This window comes from Lampetra fluviatilis, chromosome 29, assembly GCF_964198595.1.
Source record: "Lampetra fluviatilis chromosome 29, kcLamFluv1.1, whole genome shotgun sequence".
Taxonomy (NCBI): Eukaryota; Metazoa; Chordata; class Hyperoartia; order Petromyzontiformes; family Petromyzontidae; genus Lampetra; species Lampetra fluviatilis.
Window position 1 is genome coordinate 847,667 of NC_136303.1, and position 19,712 is coordinate 867,378.

A 19,712-nucleotide genomic window follows, 5' to 3' on the forward strand; every position below is an offset into this window, starting at 1 on the left:
AGCAGCAGCAGCAGCAGTGCATTTTGAGCCCTGGTGGAGTGTGCCTGCAACGGGCCTGCACGAGCTAAATATATTTTGGCAACAATGTCCATGTGACTGTCTCCCCCCCCCACCTCGATTGTCCACTGCCACTGACACCATGTTGTTTTTCTGACCCCACTCGTCTCCTACGTTTCCTCTACATGTTGTGTAAATGTTATTAAAATATACATCTCTATTAACAAACTAGAATGCCTATCACTTATTTATTTCCGGTGAGTCTGTGTTGAACAAACTGAAAAGAGCAATAACCGTTTAATGTGGTTGAACAATCTGCAGTGACGGAGCGTTGACGCTCCGTGGGTACGAGCGTGCCACTGTCGCCTCCTCGATGTTTAGTTCTGCTCGACGCGCTTCCCTCGTCTTTGATCGCTTCGGGCAGCCGTGTCTCTTAACGCCGCACCGCGTGCGCGCGTGGTGACCCCTGCCGAGCTGCGCACTAACGAAGCCCTCCCCTCCCCCTGTCTGTGCCCTGCACATGCGAACCGATGCCTCCCTTCTCCTACTTGGTGCTGCTCCCGGTTTCCTGGCTCCTCCACCTGTTTCCTAACTTCTCCGCGGGGGGGAAAAAACCTCCCGCTGCTCAACGCGGGCGGCAACCGCGCTACTACGCTCCTTTCTCCCGTGCCCCCCCCACCTCTCCCATAACTTGCGCTCACTCGCCCTGACTCGTGCAATAAATCCCTCTGCTCGTCTGCCCTTTCACACACAACATCTCTGTCACCCTCCACCCCACCCTCTCCGTCTTGTCCTCATCGCTCGTCACTTTCCTGTTTGCGTCAAACCACCTCCTGCCTGTATCTCCACGTCGCCGTCTATCTCACTCGCCCCCCCCCCCCTTTCTTTATCGCACCCTCCGATCTGTGTAACCCACAACTCGCGCTCACAACGCGCCTCTCATTCCTCTCATCTTCCCATGGGATTGCCCATGCATGGATGCTTGGGGTCATTTTCCATGGTGCCGTGTAACATTCTCGCTCTGTCTCCACCTCCTCGTGGTGGTGGTGGGGGTTCGGGGGGGTGGGAGGTTAGACTGAGCACAAGATGTCTGTGGAGGAAGTCTGCCGTAAGAACGGCACGGACCCCGTGCAGGTCTGTGCTGCCCGGTGCGCCGCATGCTGAGTGTCCCGTGTTGTTGTTTTCTGTTCGCTTTTTAAGGACGATCATAAGTTGTCATTAGACGAACTGCACCGCAAGTACGGGACGGATCTGAGCCGTGTAAGTACTCGGGGAATGGGGTGAGCGGCACCAAAACACGACCATTTGCACGCACCGCGCACGTCACGGAGGAGAAGCCCTGTGCGCGTCATGCGCACGGCGCGCGAGCGCGCTTGCCGTAGGATCGCCTGGTTATTTTCCAAAGTTGCGACTCAGCCCGGGGGTGCTTCCCTTGACACACGCAGTTTTTTCCCCACTGTGGCGTCGGTAATGGGGCTGTCTCGCACGTGGTCGTAATTGACTCCCGAGCGCACACGACCAAGCAAAGGAGGCGTGCGCGCGTACGCCAACGGCCGGAGGGCCGCGTGCGTCGATGGGCCCCGGTCGAGAGCCAGCGGCGCGCGATATGAGGTGAGCCCGGGCAGCTTAGTGGTTCACGAACAAGCGAGGCGATTGTTTGAATTTAATTAAAGGTGACGCTGCGGCGCTCTCGCATTCTACCTTCCACTCGGCCACGTTTGAGCTCCGCTTAAAGTCAGGGGTCACGTGTCATTGGCAGCTACAAAACATGCCTTGTTTCCTTTATAAAATTATTTACGTAAACATTGTGATTTGGAGACATGCGCGCTCGATGAAAGAGCCTTCCCTGATTTGTTTTTGCGGCGTTTACATATTTGGTGCGATGTTTATCGTTGATAGAAATCTTCTTTTCCACACATGCACGCCATGTTCTCCTCATGTAAGTCTTATGTAACCAGTACGGGCAGTTTTTCCGTTCACAAATGTTGTGTGGGCCATGCTGGAGCATTATGTTGAGAAGCATAAATAAACAAATGCCATTCTCTATCCACATTTGAATAAAAGTTGCTCCAGTCTGTTAGCCTATTGCCCTTGCAAACAAATATTACCAAGCAGCCAAATGTTGAAGCAATCGGATGCTGGACCGGCTTGGTCCTCCCAGGTGTCAACACCAGATTCGGGTAACTTTTAACAATCTCCTTGGTGGGTGCAAAAAGCTAATGGGTTGGTGAAAAAACAAAATACTTTTACTTGGGTGCAGACGCAGAACAGAGTTCTGCTTGCATATGCTTTTATAAATAGGTACCGTGTGTTTATTTGTGTGCGTCGTGTGCATGTGCTCGTGTGCGTGCGGGCTACCGCTGCTTCCTCCGTGTCCCCTCGCCCGTGTCTCAGGGCCTGACGAACGTGCGAGCTGCGGAGATCCTGGCTCGAGACGGCCCCAACTCCCTGACCCCTCCCCCGACCACCCCAGAGTGGGTCAAGTTCTGCAAGCAGCTGTTTGGGGGCTTCTCGCTGCTGCTGTGGGTGGGAGCCATCCTGTGCTTCCTGGCCTACGGCATCCAGGCCGCCACTGAAGACGAGCCCTCCAACGACAACGTGAGTTCGCCGCTCCGCTGAAGGAAGCTCTCGTGGGCGCTGGCATGCGACGCGTGTCGTTCTTTTTGCCGCCTGCCGAAGTGGACTGGCCCGGGGTGGGAGCATAACGGCCGTGACGTTTCACGTGGGCCCCTGCGATAGTGCGTTTTGACAACTCGTTTTTGGAGGCTCTCGCTCACGATCGCAGCGGCCGCCCTGGTTATTGCTCCGTGTGTTTTTTTTTGTACCTCGCCAAACGTGTACCAGTTAAAAGCCATGCAGCAACATTGCCCCCTCTTGGCAGGACAGCTCGTGGGTGAAGCCCAAAGCGCCTTCTCCGATAGCCTCGTGTGATAAGAATGGCAGGAATAGCAGTTGTACCTTATACTAATCATTTGTGTGTGTGTGTGTGCAGCTGTACCTGGGGGTGGTGCTGTCAGCCGTGGTGATCATCACCGGCTGCTTCTCCTACTACCAGGAGAACAAGAGCTCCCGCATCATGGACTCCTTCAAGAACATGGTCCCACAGGTAAATAAATGTGACACCCACCCCCCCCACCTGGGTCGTGCGTCATTGCATAGGCGTCTGCCTATGCTCTTTGATGGTACCTTATTAAAGGTACATTTTATTCATCATCGGTCAAAGTCGATCCACTTGCTGGATGATGGCCACCTCAAGTTGTCACCAGTTCTCAGCCCTGTCATGTAACAATTCACCTACAAACGAGCCGGTTTTTTCACCTTTTCTCCATCTCCGCAGCGGGCATTGCCTCGTTTGGTTGCCACTCCATCCATTTGTCCTACCTGAGCCCATTTGCTTTCCCTATCAGTGAAAATTCTGCATTTGAACATCCGCTGTGTTCCCCATGAAATGCTTTCTCCTTTCAGTCTCGTAGTCCCAAGTGTTTGTCACGCCCACGCTTTCCTTTGCACACTTGAGTTGTTTTTTAACAAGCACGTTAAACGTGCACTTTTGTAAAAGAGTGCAACGTTGGCACGAAAGACGACGTGTCGCGTTAAGTCTGCGACGCGTGGCCGCCCCCCCCCCCACCCCCCGCAGCAAGCGCTGGTGATCCGCGAGGGCGAGAAGACGCAGCTGAACGCGGAGCTGGTGGTGCTGGGGGACCTGGTGGAGATCAAGGGAGGGGATCGCATCCCCGCCGACCTGCGCGTTGTCTCGTCGCATGGCTGCAAGGTACGCTGGGAGAGCGCCGGGAGCACCAGAGTGGACCACCGGCTCGCTTCGATGCCCACCGTCCACCGGTCGCCTAGTTCATAGTTTTTTGGAGGCTCTCGCTCACGCTTATATTTATATAGCGCGTTATTCCGTGGTGCTCATCTTAACAATTTGCAACTGGCTAAATAACCCAGACGTTGATTTGTAACTGTTGTTGCCATTTCAAAAAGTTTTTTGCTCATCTTTTTGAGTTGCGAGGTTCGTTCAACTGCCACTGTGCTAGCAGCACACCTCTAATAAGCCATGCTGGGGTCGAACCTCGGCTCCTACCAACGACTGCACAAGGAACCTGCCGTGGCTCCCGCCTCATTCTGTGCACCCCTTTTGGCATTGCTCTAAAGATAAAGCATTCGGCACTTGTTTAACGATTCCATAAAAACTGATTTAACTCGGAGTCTGTAAAGTGTAGTCGGTCGTCTTGGCTCGGGTGATTCACTTGCTGCCGAAAAAAAAACCTCACGTTAAATTTGGTTCTATACTTAAATTGGCGAAATTGCAGCTGGTGAGGATTACAAGCTTCCGTTTGGTGACCCCTGCCGAGCTGTGCTCTCAGTGGCAGAGCGGGGTGGAAAAAGTGCCCCCCCCCCCCCTTCCATGTGGAGCAGAGGTTGCTTGAACAGATCCCCTAAGCAGCAGCAGTTCTGTGGTGTCCGCTTCCGTGGGTCGTCCTCTGTGACAAGAAGGGGCTGCACTGCTCTGCGGGAGTCCTGAATGGGTTCTTCGTCTCACGCCGTGACGCCTCCTGGCACAATCGGAATTACAATTTGAATTTATTTATTTATAAAAGAGAAAACAACCAACGCGCGGGTGTCTGTAGGGATGAGACTTTTCACCGAGGCGTGTCTCACCCGGTCGCCGTTCCCTCGCGTGGTACCCGCAGGTCGACAACTCCTCGCTCACCGGAGAGTCTGAGCCTCAGAGCCGCTCCCCCGACTTCACGCACGACAACCCGCTGGAAACTCGCAACATCGCCTTCTTCTCCACCAACTGCGTCGAGGGTGGGTGTCGTGTGCGCACAGCACGGCTAGAGAGGGGGTGCGTCTGCCGAGTGCATCACCGTCCACCTCTCCTTTTAACCTGTTATGCACTCCCTCGGCATTGTTTCAATAGACATTGAGTCGGCGTAGCCCGCTACGTGATCCCGATACGAGGCGAAGGCTGGATTGTCGTGGCATGACCATGAGTTGTTGGAATGCCGTGGTGACTGGGGCGTCCGGTTGTGCTGCAGGCACTGCTCGTGGGATCGTCATCAACACCGGTGACCGCACGGTCATGGGCCGTATCGCCACACTGGCCTCCGGGCTCGAGGGCGGCCGCACTCCCATCAACATCGAGATCGAGCACTTCATTCACATCATCACCGGCGTGGCCGTCTTCCTCGGCGTCTCCTTCTTCGTCCTGTCGCTCATCCTCGGATACAGCTGGCTGGAGGCCGTCATCTTCCTCATCGGCATCATCGTGGCCAACGTGCCCGAGGGTCTGCTGGCCACCGTCACCGTGAGTTTTTAAGAGGCCGCTGCGTTGCCAGCCCTCCCCGTCTCCTCGTTTGTCACCAGAGTGGGCGGTGACCCGGCCCGAGTGGTTGGCGTGTTCGCCGCTCGCTGCAAATATTCATGATTCGAGCCCAGCGGCCGCCCTGGTTATTTCTGCCATTGTGTATTAACCATAAATATACCCACCGTCTTCACGGTGGCAGTTATGTGAAAGAGCTGCCATTGTAGCCTCGCATCATGATCTATATTTGCCAAATTTTATGGAATTACTCGGACACTACTTAATTGGTAAACACCACGTCGCAACATTGCCCCCTACTGGAAGACTTCTAAACACCCATTTTCAGGCCGATGCTGCGTGTGGACCTTTTGCTGCAGAGCCATCTGCTACAGGGAGCTCGCCTTGGCTAGACTGCAGCAGGGCATCGGAATGGTTGAGATGAAATGTAGTGAAAGATGTGATGTAATGCGAATACTTTGACTGCAGGGGAGAATCTTTTCTAAATGCACACGTGCGTGCGCTCGCAGGTCTGCCTGACGCTGACTGCCAAGCGCATGGCCAAGAAGAACTGCCTGGTGAAGAACCTGGAGGCCGTGGAGACGCTGGGCTCCACCTCCACCATCTGCTCCGACAAGACGGGCACCCTCACGCAGAACCGCATGACGGTGGCGCACATGTGGTTCGACAACCAGATCCACGAGGCGGACACCACGGAGGACCAGTCCGGTGAGAGAGCGCGCGGACGCAGGGCGCCGTCGCGATGTGGCCGCACCGCCGTGCCCGGGCACGAGTGTCGCGCGCACGGTCTCGGTAGCACTTCCCCGGAGGACTTGTGTGCCCACGGGATGTTGGGGGAGTGCGGCGGAGTGGAGGCGCGAGAGGTCTGCTCGACCGACGCCTCCACTCTGTGGTCCGTCACGTTTCTTCTCTGATCTGCCACGTGGTCGTGAGCGATCGGTCTCTGCCCAGTCACCGATGACTTGGCTAAGAAAGAAAACATCTCGTTTAAATGTGGTTCTGCGTATAATTTGGTTTTAATTCCAGTTCCGGAGAATAAAAAAATATTGATTTTACTTGAATGCAACAGACGGTGCTCTTCGTGGAAGAACGGGTGGGGAAATGCTGCCCCCTGCTGCTTGAAACGAGGGTCACTTTGAAGGAATCTCAGAAGTAATTCCTTTTACATCAGCTTCTGTAATGCGAATGGTTTAAACCGCTGTGCGGGAGGCCGAATGCATTGCTCGTGACACAAATTGGGATTAATCCGGTGTGGAAATGCGAGTGCCCCGTTGACGTTCGCTGTTGGGGTTGTGCCCTCGCGACAGGAACGGCGTTCGACAAGAGCTCGCCGACGTGGACCGCCCTGGCGCGTGTGGCGGCGCTGTGCAACCGCGCCGTGTTCCAGGCGGGCCAGGATAGCGTGCCCGTGCTCAAGGTGGGTGGCCCCCCCGCCCCCTTTTCACTTCTCGTCTGATCCGTTGCATGCGACGTCGGCTGCACGGCTCCGATTCTGGTTATTTATCCAACGCAGCAGCAGTGCCGGGCTGGCTCGGCACAGGCCCTGGTACGGCTCGGTCGTGCGGTGGAAAAGACTCGACAAGAGTGACGCGCTAACGACTCGTCATTTAATTTTCCTTGACAGCGCGATGTGGCCGGTGACGCGTCCGAGTCTGCGCTGCTCAAGTGCATCGAGCTGTGCGTTGGCAACGTGCGCGACATGCGTGACAGGAACAAGAAGATATCCGAGATCCCCTTCAACTCCACCAACAAGTACCAGGTAGGGGCACTGCCTACTCTCACACTCCCCCTGACTCTCCCTCCCCGCTTTTCATTTGCCATTGCAAGTGGTCGTACATAAAGAGAAACATCCTCAATTGACGGTCGAGACAAGTGTGGGAGCACTACCCTTTGGTGCCACAAGCCCTAAGAGTCCTTCCTGGCAAAACCTGCGAGCGTGTCCCCTCGCTGTCCCCGAGTCTCGACATTGCCGGTTAATCTGTGGCCGCCCCCTTGGCCTCCTCTGCACGTGAGGCTCTCGAGTTCGGAGAGCCCTGTGAGCGGTCTGCCAAGGGGAAGCAACGAGGAGATGGTTCCCAAAGTGCCGTTCCCATATCGTGCAGGTCGCGAGGCTCGTTGTTGTTGCCGACGGTGGATGTAGGCGCCTCGGTGTGCGTTGTTAACATGCGTGTGTGTGTGTGTGTGCGCGTGCGTCAGCTGTCCATCCACGAGACCGAGGACGCCAGCGACCCGCGCTACCTGCTGGTCATGAAGGGCGCCCCGGAGCGCATCCTCGACCGCTGCTCCTCCATCATCATCCAGGGCAAAGAGCAGCCTCTGGACGAGGAAATGAAGGAGTCCTTCCAGAACGCCTACCTCGAGCTGGGAGGGCTGGGCGAGCGCGTGCTGGGTAAGTTGAGGGCTTGCACTTGGTGTGTGTGTGTGCACGTTTCAGGGAAGGGGTCGTGTGCGGTGAATGGGAAGAGCTGTGATCGCTGAGATACTTGTACGGCCTCGCTAGGTAGGGTGCACGGGCAGCGTCGGCGTGAGGCCACGTGCCCCGAAAGTCTGTTAGGGGATATCCAGGGGATAATTGTCTTGTTGCGTCTCCCCTCTGAATTGTCGTTCCCTCCCTTGTCCCCCACCACCGCAGGATTCTGCCAGTTGTACATGCCCATCGACCAGTACCCCAAGGGCTTTGCCTTCGACACGGACGACGTGAACTTCACCACCGACAACCTGTGCTTCACCGGACTCATCTCCATGATTGATCCTCCCCGTGCCGCCGTGCCCGACGCCGTGGGGAAGTGCCGCTCCGCCGGCATCAAGGTGTGGCCTTGCGCCGTGTAATCGAGCGTCCCCCCCCCCCTCCATTTGTGCAGGTTGCATATTATATATGTTGGGGAGAGGGGGGTGGGGGTAAGTCATTCCACCGTGGGGGGAGGCAGGGTGCCGGGATGACCACCGTTTGTAAACGGGGGGGGGGGGGGGGGGGCTGGCTAAACGAGTGCTCGCAAAGCAATCGATTACAGCTCTTGAAATAATCAACCTCGAGTCGATCAATTTGCCCACTCGTCCCAACTCGAGTGTCAATCGACCGGTTTGGCTCCGTGCCGGTGGTCGGTGTGCGTGGTTTTCATCATTTATTTAACAATGGCACCATCGTGTTGCGGCCAGGTCATCATGGTCACCGGAGACCATCCCATCACAGCCAAGGCCATCGCCAAGGGCGTGGGCATCATCTCCGAGGGCAACGAGACGGTGGAGGACATCGCGGCGCGACTCAACATCCCCGTGAGCCAGGTCAACCCCAGGTGAGCGCGGCGGCCCGGCGTTCACCCGCTGGTGAGCGTGCGGTTGCCCGTCGCTGTGGGGAGCGGTGGTGCAGTGGTTGGCGCGCTGCGCTACGAACCCAGCGACCAGAGTTCGATCCCCGCTCATGACCAACAACACTAGTGACAATTACCTGAACCGGTCCTGGGCCTCTCCTAAGTCGGGTCGGCCTCAAATGAGTCGCTGGTGCGGTGTGTAAATGTCGCCACTTGGGAGAGAGAGCCGGCCCGGTGTGGTGTTGGCCACCCACCCCCTCGTTTGCCGTGGCCGTACCGGCCTTCATAGATGCTCGCTAACAGCATGTGCCCCAAAAGTCTGTTAAGGCTATAACTGGGGGTTTTTGTTTTTGGTTGGCCATCGCGTCGGTCGGTAATTTAATATCTAGACTTGAGACTTCGAAAGTTGGGAGATGCATGCTCTGTCAACCACGTGCTGATGCTCTGCCTCCATCCTGCCTGGTACTGCTGCTGCTGTGTATTGGTGCTGCCCTCTGCTGTGTGACGACGCTTTGATGTGCTGCGCTCTCGTCCTTCCGTGCCGCTCAGAGACGCGAAGGCGTGCGTGGTGCACGGCTCGGACCTGAAGGACATGACGGAGACTCAGCTGGACGACATCCTGAAGAACCACACGGAGATCGTGTTCGCTCGCACCTCCCCCCAGCAGAAGCTCATCATCGTGGAAGGCTGTCAAAGACAGGTGCTCACACGCGCACACACACACACACCCGCACTGGCAGACGGGTGCGTGTACACTCGCACACTGCACTGCCTCAAGCAGAACCAAACCCTCTGGCACCGACGGTCGTGTCAAGCGGATGGTCCTGGGATTTGTTTGACGTGTGTGTGCCCGCGCGTGTCTCTCTCCATGTCTGCCTGCAGGGTGCGATTGTGGCCGTGACGGGAGATGGTGTGAACGACTCGCCTGCGCTCAAGAAGGCCGACATCGGCATCGCCATGGGTATCGCGGGCTCTGATGTGTCCAAGCAGGCGGCCGACATGATCCTACTCGATGACAACTTTGCCTCCATCGTCACCGGCGTAGAGGAGGGTGAGTGACGGTGCAAATTTCATCACCACCACCTTCATGATCTGCTTTGCCTGCCACTGGCGATACCGGCCGTCGTGCTGTGTCTAGTCGTTAGATGTTGGGTGGCTCTCCGGCAATCGTCTGCGGGGTGGAGAGGCTGCTCCTGTGCACGGTTGGCTACGTACGGTGCAAAAGAAGTTCTACCTACAGAGTGGGGCCAATGCCAGCGCTGACCGTTTGTGTTTCAGGACGACTGATCTTCGACAACCTCAAGAAGTCGATCGCCTACACGCTGACGAGTAACATCCCCGAGATCACGCCCTTCCTCTTCTTCATCCTGTGCAACATCCCCCTCCCGCTGGGCACCGTCACAATCCTGTGCATCGACCTGGGCACCGACATGGTGAGCAGTGGCCCCCGCGGCGCCAGCGCGCACGGCAGCGCATCTCGACGCCGGCGGTGGCATCTTGGCATCTCCGGAGCTGCGCGGACGTTGACGCCCGACCCCGGAGCCCGACCCTAACCGCGACGCGTTTGACGTGGTGATGCAGGTGCCCGCCATCTCCCTGGCGTACGAGGCGGCGGAGAGCGACATCATGAAGCGGCAGCCGAGGAACGCGCGTGTCGACAAACTGGTGAACGAGCGGCTAATCAGCATCGCCTACGGGCAGATCGGTACGCGGGCACATGACCCTATCTTCCACGCGACGCACACACAGACACCGCTATCTACCTACGGGCACAGGGACCGTCCTGCAGAGTACATCTTGATGGGGTACTGTGTGCCTGCCATCTATCTCCGCAAAGGGGGGGGGACCCCTTTTACCCACCATTTCATATCCATCATACCAACTTGGATCAACAATTACCATTTGTGGTTGAGGGTCGGGACCCTTGTGCAGTCGGTGACGTAGCTATAATCGTCAGCTACCGGACAACGGCAGCGCAGATGAGCGAGGGAGACGTCGTCCGCTCTTCACCACAGACGGCAGCTCTCGTGTTCCAGTCCCGGTTGAGAGGGCGGCCCCCTGGCTTGCCGAGGTTTAGCTGTGCGGCTCCCAACTCCTGTACCTACACGGGCAGCTCGGGCATCGCCCGCAGATTTCCCCGTCGTTCCGTGACCCTGATGGAAGAGTGTCTTGGGTGCTCACAGTTTCGTCTTGGCAGCTGCTGATATTGCTTTCATAGTCATGCAATTGCAGGGCTGCACCTTTGCTTTTGTCATTGCTGATCTCTAACGGTGCGTGTGTTTGGTCCCAGGCATGATCCAGGCCCTGGGAGGGTTCTTCTCCTACTTTGTGATCCTGGCTGAGAACGGGTTCCTGCCTTGGAACCTCATTGGCATCCGAATCAACTGGGATGACAAATCTCTCAATGACTTGGAGGACAGCTACGGCCAGGAATGGGTAAGTGTCATCATCATCGTAGTCGTAATTATCCATACCCATTCATGTGCAGCGTTCTGTCTGTGACGTTAAGAGTACGTTGTGTGCATACATTGGCCGTCTGTTACGATTTCACTAAGAGTTGAGTGATGTAAACACTGCACATCAGATGGAAAGAGTCCCAGATAACTCTTGTGGCCTCTTTGAAGATGCCAACAAATTGTGGTTTTGTAAAGAGTCTAAATATAACGACCCTCAAGACATTCGTGTGCTGGCAAGGTGCCACTCGCACATTGCGTGCTTGTGTTTGCGCGCCCGCGTGTTCCAGACATATGAGCAGCGCAAGATCGTGGAGTACACCTGCCACACCTCGTTCTTTGTGAGCATCGTCGTGGTGCAGTGGGCCGATCTCATCATCTGCAAGACGAGACGCAACTCCGTGTTCCAGCAGGGCATGAAGTGAGTGCCGCCTCGGCTCTCGCGCGGACGATCGTAAACGCGGCGCTCCTTCGTGCGACCCGCACCACCGTCATCGCGATTGGTCGATTAATGAAGTCGCGCGGCCTGTCCGGCGTCAAGCGGAGTTTGGAGTCAGGCAGCCCCCGTGGACCGGCCGTGCCGCCCCTCTCGGCCCGGCGGGCACGGCCGGGAGGGAGGCCCCCTGCTGACGGCTGCTCTGTCACCCTCCCAGGAACAAGGTGCTGATTTTTGGGCTGTTTGAGGAGACCGCCCTGGCCGCCTTCCTCTCCTACTGCCCGGGCATGGACGTGGCCCTGCGCATGTACCCGCTCAAGTGAGGGCCAACCCACCCACTCGCTCGCTCACTCGTCTGTTCATAAGCCAGCGTTGTACCTTTCATCATCAACCATGGTCAATCCAGTGCTGGATGAATGCCTCTCCAATCAGCCTCCATCTTCCATGAACCTACGATGTAATGACCCACCACGCACCCTCGACACGAGCTACTTTTCCTTGGCTCCATCTCCCCGCTAGACGTCCCCTGGCCGCGTTCCATTCTTTAGAACGCCACTCCGTCGATATTTCTGGCCATCATCTCTTCTCACCATGACGTGTCCTGCCAAACACCACATTGCTATTTGTAACAGTTTGCATGATGTCATTAACCTGGGTGTATGTCCTCTTGAGCGATGTGTTCCCTCTTTCTGTCTCATTCTTAGCACGAATCTCTCCGTGCTTCTTGGCGCACTTTTCAATTTCTGTTGCACTCTGGTTTTTGTTAATGCTCGTATTTTTCTGACTGGTGTCATGACAGGAAGCATGCAGCGAGAGTTGCACCTTTTTACTTGTAGAAACGCAGAGGATGTGTGCACACCTCACAATCGCGTGTGTCTGTACAGGCCGAGTTGGTGGTTCTGCGCCTTCCCCTACAGTCTCCTCATCTTCGTGTACGACGAGGTGCGCAAATTCATCCTTAGGCGCCATCCTGGAGGTGAGTTCAGAGCGAGGACCTCGCCACATTCCCAGACTGCGGTCGTGTTTTGCCTCCTGCAGAGAAGAGGTGTTGGGGCAGTTGTCACAGTGGTCGGCGCCACTGTGCAAAGAACTTGCCAACTTGAGTTTGATTGCCAGCCACGACCGACCATCGGTGGGGAGTGATGGCTGAACCGATTATGCCCCTCCCCCACTCTTCTTACCAATCTGCGCATGCCTGTCGTGGTGAAGTATGGGCAAAGCCAATCCCCACGACTGGGGAGAGCCCCTTCATTTGTGGTGCTTCCAAAAGGGGGCCGCGCATAATTTGATAACGAGGTCAGGTGTCGGGCAGCCTGCTGGTGTCGGGGCGCTGCCTCGGTGCACTCCCTTGGCAGGCGTTGTCCCCCTGTGTGTGACTGTGCGGCCGTGTGTTTGTCTTGTGGGGAGCAGTAGTGTAGCGGTTAGCGCTACGCTGCGCTATGAACCTGGCGACCCGGGTTCGATTCCCGCTCACGGCCAACACCAGTGACGATTATCTGAACCGGTCCTGGGCCTCCCCTAGGTCGACTCGGCCTGAAATGAGTACCCGGTGCAGTGTGTAAACATCGCCACTGGGGAGACAAAGGCGGTCGGGCTTGGTGCTGGCCACCCACCCCCTCGTGTACCATTCCGGCCTTCATAGGTGCTCGCTAACGGCACTTGCCCCTACAGTCTGTTAAGGCTACACGGGGGGATCTTTGATCTTTGTGTGTTTGTCTTGTGTGTGCCTGCAGGTTGGGTGGAGAGGGAGACATACTACTAGACGACGCAACCGCCACCCCCAGCCCCCTACACCCTGCAAGGGCCATGCCCCAGCGCTCCACTCACTAAATGTGTCAATTGCCAAACTAACATTAAACGTTTGTTTATTAAATACTGTAAACCTGCCTTCAGTAGCTGAATTCATTGTTAACGTGTTTATATAGAGTTTTTAAAATACAGTGCCGTGGGGTCGTATTCTGCTTTGTCATGTGCAAGTCGAAAAATGAATTGAGAAAAATAAAATCGTCAACAGGTTTACAGTATTGCAGCTGCCAATTTATAGAGCCCCTTGCCTTTAAAGAAGCATCGATTGGACAGGAGCCATGGACCGATCGTGGCTTGTTGTAGGACCCAACCCGGTGGCTTTGACTCTGTGCTCAACAGGGTCGGTCACTCTCATCACAAACAGAGCGAGAGAGAGAGGAGCTGCATGTGAACCAGACCCTCGTGCCCTGCACTTATGTCGTGTGGTAACTGTGCCGTCGTGTGTGCGTGACCGTCACTTCGTGGGGCTGCGAGCGACTGGCAGCGGGACCCATCTTCGCGCAAACGTCATCAATTTGCGTGGGGATGGGGGAGGGGTGGGGGTTGGCCGTTCAAAAAGTGTGCCCCTGAGTTCATAAGAAACAAAGTCTTGATCTTGCATTGAGTATTACAGACTCATCCTGGAAAGCTGGGGGGGCGCCAGACGGGTGGTGCTGCCTTGCGTGCGAAGTCTGTGGATGACGCCAATACAGTGGAACTAAAAAGTGGCACCATACGTCTGGCCGCCTTTTGTTGTTTCCACGGACCATTTGCTGCACCCCACCTTGTTTATTCGGTGGTATTGTGTTGAACATTTCAAGTAATAAAATACAAAACCGTTCATCCCACGATGTTGTTTAGTCCGCTAGTGAGCTGTCTGTGAGTTAAGTGGCCACATTTGTGCCATTTTTTAAAACCCCGTGTGTCCGTTTCTACACAAGGAGGGAGCGCGTGTGCCTTGGCTTCACAGCCAGCTCTTGACCGGCGTAGCTCCCACTCACAGCTGTTAGCCCACGTGGCCTACAGCTGCTGTGCGTGCACGCATCACGTGCTCGCGTTCCTCTGTGCGCTGGCGTGGCCACGTGGCCGGCGCGAGCGCAGAGCGGTCAACGTTCGAAAAGCGCACACAGCCTTGGGAAGCCGAGCGCGCACGCGTGCCGTGTACTTTCAACGCATGTACAACACACACTTGGTGTGAATCGGCCGTTTTTAACAAATTTTAATACATATCGTGGTAGTAGATTGGTACAGCAAAGTTTTTATCAAAACGTGCATGGAATCTTGTCTGTTCACTGTCTTCCTTAATATTTATTAATAAAGGTTGCAACCATTGCTCAGTGCAATGCTGTTTGTGTCGTCAGTGCCTCGTGGTCCTGTTGGTCATTGCAGATGCGTGTGTGCAGGCAGCAACGGAGAGGAGGAAAACGCGAGAGGAGGTGGCCAAGTTGACAAATCTCACGTGGCTCTCCCTCTGGCTGAGGGTTATTTTAGAGCAACGATTGGGAATCCCCTAGAGCCCACGACTTGATGGTTGTTCAACCTGGGTGCTGATGCCACAAGGCCTACAAAACTGCATCGCGACCGTGCGCATGAAATCTTTCGCATGAGGCCCCCACACCTCGAGCGATAATCCTCGTGAATGGCACAGCTGAGATGGAACAGGACCGGGCCTCCGTGTGGATGTCGCCGGCTTTCCTCCACTCGCACGATAACATAAAGAGCTGGAAGTGGGAGAGCGCTCGGCTGGAAGGAGGCGTGAACCATCGAGGGCGACGGAGAAGAGGACGCGAGGTTGGTCCCTGTGGCCTTCGTGCCACAGCAGTACTGTGTTAGAGAAACTACACTTTATATTTTATGCGGTAAGGCCAACCGAGCTATGTAGCTTTTTTTCAGAAGCGTCCTGGCCACACTGATAGTTCAACGAAGTGGCTTATCACGTGGAAATTCATGGCAGCAAAACATTCCAAACGCTTGTTGATTCCTCATGTGCTGGGGAAAACCCGGATATAAATCCACGCGACCAGGCAAACTCCAAATATACAGCAGACATCAGGGTTGGGATCTGTCCCACGACCTCCTGCATACCAGGCGAGGGAGTTAACATTTCATAGCCACCGTGGAAAAGCCGACGCGGGGCAGCCGCTGCCCAAAAGAGCAGCACGAGCCCCCCCCCCCTTCACGTGGCCAGCCACTCCAGGGTTGGTAATACTCAATAGCCTCTGCTGCCCCTATCGGCTTCCCGAGCCGCGTGCAGGCGCGTGGAGACAAACCACTCGATCACTGCCTGTGGAACGCGAGTCGATCTCGCCCACACACCTGCAAATGCAACGGATGGGGATGAAGGCTTCATGATGCACAACTTCAACTCGGGCTTGCACGGGAACCTTGCCTGCTGCACTTCCTGTCACTCCACCGCTGGATGACGGCCTCCCCGCGGGCCGTGAGAGGTAGTCCACCATGCTGCCCCACGCCGATCGGTGCGGGTTGGTGGTGAATGTGAGCGCAGTGGGTGATGGGGCTGCACTGCCCTCTGTTGCTCACGAGGCCAAGCGAGACGTCAGATTTTTTGTTGCTGTGATGTGAAGAGCGAATGTTGCCGAAGTACTCTAAAGTATGCACGCTGCATACTTTTAATCTTAGAGCCGTGTTATCGACACGTCCAGTAAGTGCTCGTTTAACGCGGTAGAAGATGCGTGCACGAGCGTCTGCAGAGCGTCGTTATATTATGTCATGTTGGAGTGGAAAAACAAATATCCCTAAATAGCTTCAAAGTTGGCAACCCCTCCTACCAAGCAATGCTGCAGCAGCAGCAGCACCGGCACCCCCGAGCTTGGGGCTGGCGGCCACCCACCCATCATCCAAGCAGGATCCGGGCTCAAATGCCCTGCTTCGCTTTCCGAGGCCTGGCAACCTGGAGCGCGCATTTGGCCTGCTCCACCCTGCACTGTGAAGGGTTACACGAGGCCGTGTTCACATTAAATGGACCACAGCATTGAAAGGAGAAGAATCAACATGTAGATATTTTCCCCAAGTTATTATTGGGCCAAATTTGCGGAGCTTTCGACTTTTTATATATATATGTCTATATAAACGAACGTCTACATTGCATTGTGCTAAATATATTGTACAGTCTATATCGCGTAAATATATAAATGTGTCGTTAAACCCGCCACCACCCGACACAGCTAACTAGTAAGGGTTGTCACGTAAACAGAACGTGCCAATTCGTCACTAGTACAGCACACCGGTGTGTTGGAGAGCAAAGCCACAACATTTACAATCTGAGTACGACGTTTCGCCAGTGATTACAACTAGCTTCATCAGGCGGACAGCCAGATGTCTGTACATTGTTAAGAGATGTTAAAACGATAACCGCTAAACCGGTAAACCCGTTCGAAAGTCAGGAACCGGTAACCGTTTTCAGTGGATTACAAAGAATAAAATGAACGCCACCGATTGGTAGGCGAGCGCGGACGTTTGCAGGGGTCAAGGCGGTCCCAGTCACCGCGTGGGGGTCACCCAACATCTGCTCCGTTAAAGATGCAATGCGCGTTGTGGGGCAGCAGAGGGCAGTGAAACAGAGAGGGCAGCCCTGGCATTGATCGCTCCCCGGCCACTGCCCGGCAGTCGGGACTGGCTCCCCGCTAGAGGGAGCCCTCTAGAGCGGAGTTTTTTTTGTTTTACTCAGAACAGACGCGTCAGTGGCCGTGGGTCGGAAGCCAAAGTAACAAAAAGAGCCATTTTGTTCGAATAACAGAGCTGTCAAACCCTTATCAGTGCCCTACCTTATTACAGTCCAATTCAGACCTTATCTAAGTTGTCTTGTGGTTGTTGTTGTTTGACTTGCATCCCACTGGGATTTTTGCACAGCGTTGGTGTACGGTGCTTTTTTCTGGAAGACTTTGCAGTTTTTTCCTGGAATTTTCTGTAAGATGTTTCCTTGTTCATGTGTTTGTTTGTTGCGGTTGCACCCGATTCAAGAGCCGAATGGCTCACAGGGCTATACCAAATAAATTAAACTGAAATATTGGTCACCCCGTGCCCTCCATAGATCTCAACGTTCATCCGACAAATCCCATCACAACGGAGAAACACAGATAGACAAAACACTTTTTTTTGCCCGTATTGAAACGGCTGTACGCCGTATGGACATGAATACTAAATTTCCCTGGAACAAGTATATGGGTAAACCGTGTGGGTTGACAGCTATGGGATTAAGTTTTAAAAACTCTATTACGAGAGCCGCGATGCGTGTGGTGAAGACAAGTCGGTCCTTCATGAATGCATTCAGACCATAGTTTTTTTAAATCACAATTTTATCGAAAATACATCGGAGGGGTTTGCTTTTTCTATTTTGCAATGATCGTGTTGGGAGCCACGATGCAGTCCTTACAGAGCCGCAAGTTGCCGACCCCGTGGTGGGAGAGTGAAGCCACGCTTTAGGGGCCGTCCATAAATGACGTCACGCGATTTTGGACGATTTTTGACACCCCCCCTCGTCACATGGCGTCACAAAAAGTCAGACCCCCCCCCCTCAAATATGACGTCACAAAGCTCTGCCCGCCCCCCCAAAACCATATTTCCATTTTAAAAATAAAACATGCTTCAAATCGCTTTAAACTATTGTCATTGTAGTGCGTATTTAATGTGGCGCTGCACTCTGGTGTAGGAGAAAACATTTATTAAAAAGTATTCAATTAAGTAGAACGTGTTGTCTATATTTATTTAAAGTTGTGCATTTTGATGTGACGTCACATTTCTCAAACCCACCCCCCCTCGTCACACATCGTCACAAATGTCTGACCCCAGCCCCCCTAGGTGCGTGACGTCATATATGGACGGCCCCTTACCCCACCACACACGCGACCTTTCGGATGGAATCGCTGTGGTTGAACCCAGGCGCGCTGCTGGGCGGGGAGAGATGGAGGCGGCTCGTGATGAGATTACTGACCATGAAGACCACAAGTTGCTGCCTTGGCCAACCATCGAGTAACACAATCTCAGGCGCTGACCCCTGCGTAGCTTCCAAGGTCGTGTTAAAATGCGAGCGCATTACTGGAGGTTTTCCTTACGCAGAGGCCTCGTGGTGTGGAGGCAGTGAGAGCCCCACTCGGACCACGTGTCCACCTGAACTGCTTGTTTGCTGTACGTGTGCCGGTGTGAGTATTTGTGAATACTGTACATCATGAGGACGTGAATAACATCCATACGTTGTACTATATTATACACAAACGCCGATAGCTCCCAGTCGTTCCCAACCCGCGCTGTGGCGTGCTGATTCAAATCTGTTATATTATTGATGTTATTATTTATATTATTAATGGTATATTATTTATAGAGCGCATACTCTCAAGGCACTTGACAGTGAGAAAAACAAAACGGTGACATAATGGAATGATTTAGTTGGCAGGGGCGTGCAAGGGGTGAGGAATGACTCAACGCGATACAGGGATACTGAGGGGTCACTGAGGGGTAGGGGAGGGACGGCGAGGAGTGGAGGGGCGAGGAGGGGAATGGGCGATAAAGAAGAGGTGAGGGGACGGAAGGAGGCGGAGGGGGGCTGCTTCATGTACAGGGGCAGAGTTGGGTCGATGGGCAGTGTTGAGTCTATGGGCAGTGGCCCATCTATGGGCAGTGATAGTGTTTTGTGTCTTTGTTCTGATCGCTATACCACGGGACTGTGTTGGTAGGGCTCGGTGTGTGTGAGCGTGTTACCTACCACAGCGGGGAGCGGTGGTGTAGGAGCGGCGAGCGCGCTGCGCTACAAACCCGCAGACCCGAGTTCGATTCCCGCTCACGGCCAACACTGGTGACGATTATCTGAACCGGTCCTGTGCCTCCCCTAGGTCGACTCAGCCTCAAATGAGTACCTGGTAAGCATCGCCACTGGGAAGCCAAAGGCGGCCGGGCCTGGTGCTGGCCACCCATCCCCTCGTGTGCCGTGCCGGCCTTCATCGGTGCTCGCTTACAGCACTTGCCCCTACAGTCTGTTAAGGCGACACGGGGGATCTTCGGCTAGTCCGTGTATGTACACACTTGAGAAATAATTGGGGAGACGACCACAAGAAGTGAGATCTTAAGCCATGAAATGTCACGGGGCATTTTGCAAAGCTGTATATATCCATATATATGCATCTGCATGAAATCAACACAAACCGCTGTGGAAAGTGGCCAACATCTTTCCCACCTTTTGTTTTAATAAAAAAAAACTTAAAACAGATACCGTGATACATTTTTTAAACAACAAATTGCCGAATGTTAACTTAAGTTCATCAAAACAATACTTTACAGACTAGTGTGTTCACCGCCAAAAGTTGACTTGGGCCATAACACAGACCGCGGATCTCATTATGAACACGAGACACGACAGACGTTACCGAAGCCCTGTACTAATGGTCAAATGACAA

At 54.6% G+C, this 19,712-nt stretch overlaps 1 protein-coding gene across 3 annotated transcripts in view; it reads left to right on the forward strand.

Annotated features, from left to right (window-relative positions):
• Window positions 1-14,637, forward strand: part of LOC144942919 (sodium/potassium-transporting ATPase subunit alpha-3) — a 40,092-nt gene extending 25,455 nt beyond the window's left edge. For 2 of the 3 annotated variants that reach the window (XM_078869940.1, XM_078869943.1), the window contains exons 3-23: window positions 1,198-1,257; window positions 2,392-2,595; window positions 2,990-3,103; window positions 3,635-3,769; window positions 4,692-4,809; window positions 5,040-5,308; window positions 5,833-6,031; window positions 6,631-6,740; window positions 6,948-7,082; window positions 7,520-7,712; window positions 7,956-8,131; window positions 8,480-8,616; window positions 9,181-9,331; window positions 9,514-9,682; window positions 9,910-10,064; window positions 10,213-10,336; window positions 10,922-11,067; window positions 11,375-11,505; window positions 11,738-11,839; window positions 12,405-12,496; window positions 13,254-14,637. In XM_078869940.1, the coding sequence (XP_078726066.1) occupies window positions 1,198-1,257; window positions 2,392-2,595; window positions 2,990-3,103; window positions 3,635-3,769; window positions 4,692-4,809; window positions 5,040-5,308; window positions 5,833-6,031; window positions 6,631-6,740; window positions 6,948-7,082; window positions 7,520-7,712; window positions 7,956-8,131; window positions 8,480-8,616; window positions 9,181-9,331; window positions 9,514-9,682; window positions 9,910-10,064; window positions 10,213-10,336; window positions 10,922-11,067; window positions 11,375-11,505; window positions 11,738-11,839; window positions 12,405-12,496; window positions 13,254-13,282 (2,949 nt within the window). In that variant the 3' untranslated portion in view covers window positions 13,283-14,637. Of the gene's footprint in view, window positions 1-1,071; window positions 1,132-1,197; window positions 1,258-2,391; window positions 2,596-2,989; window positions 3,104-3,634; window positions 3,770-4,691; window positions 4,810-5,039; window positions 5,309-5,832; window positions 6,032-6,630; window positions 6,741-6,947; window positions 7,083-7,519; window positions 7,713-7,955; window positions 8,132-8,479; window positions 8,617-9,180; window positions 9,332-9,513; window positions 9,683-9,909; window positions 10,065-10,212; window positions 10,337-10,921; window positions 11,068-11,374; window positions 11,506-11,737; window positions 11,840-12,404; window positions 12,497-13,253 lie in introns of all 3 variants that reach the window. The other variant, XM_078869941.1, reaches the window with a different exon arrangement.
• Window positions 14,638-19,712: the final 5,075 nt, after the last annotated feature.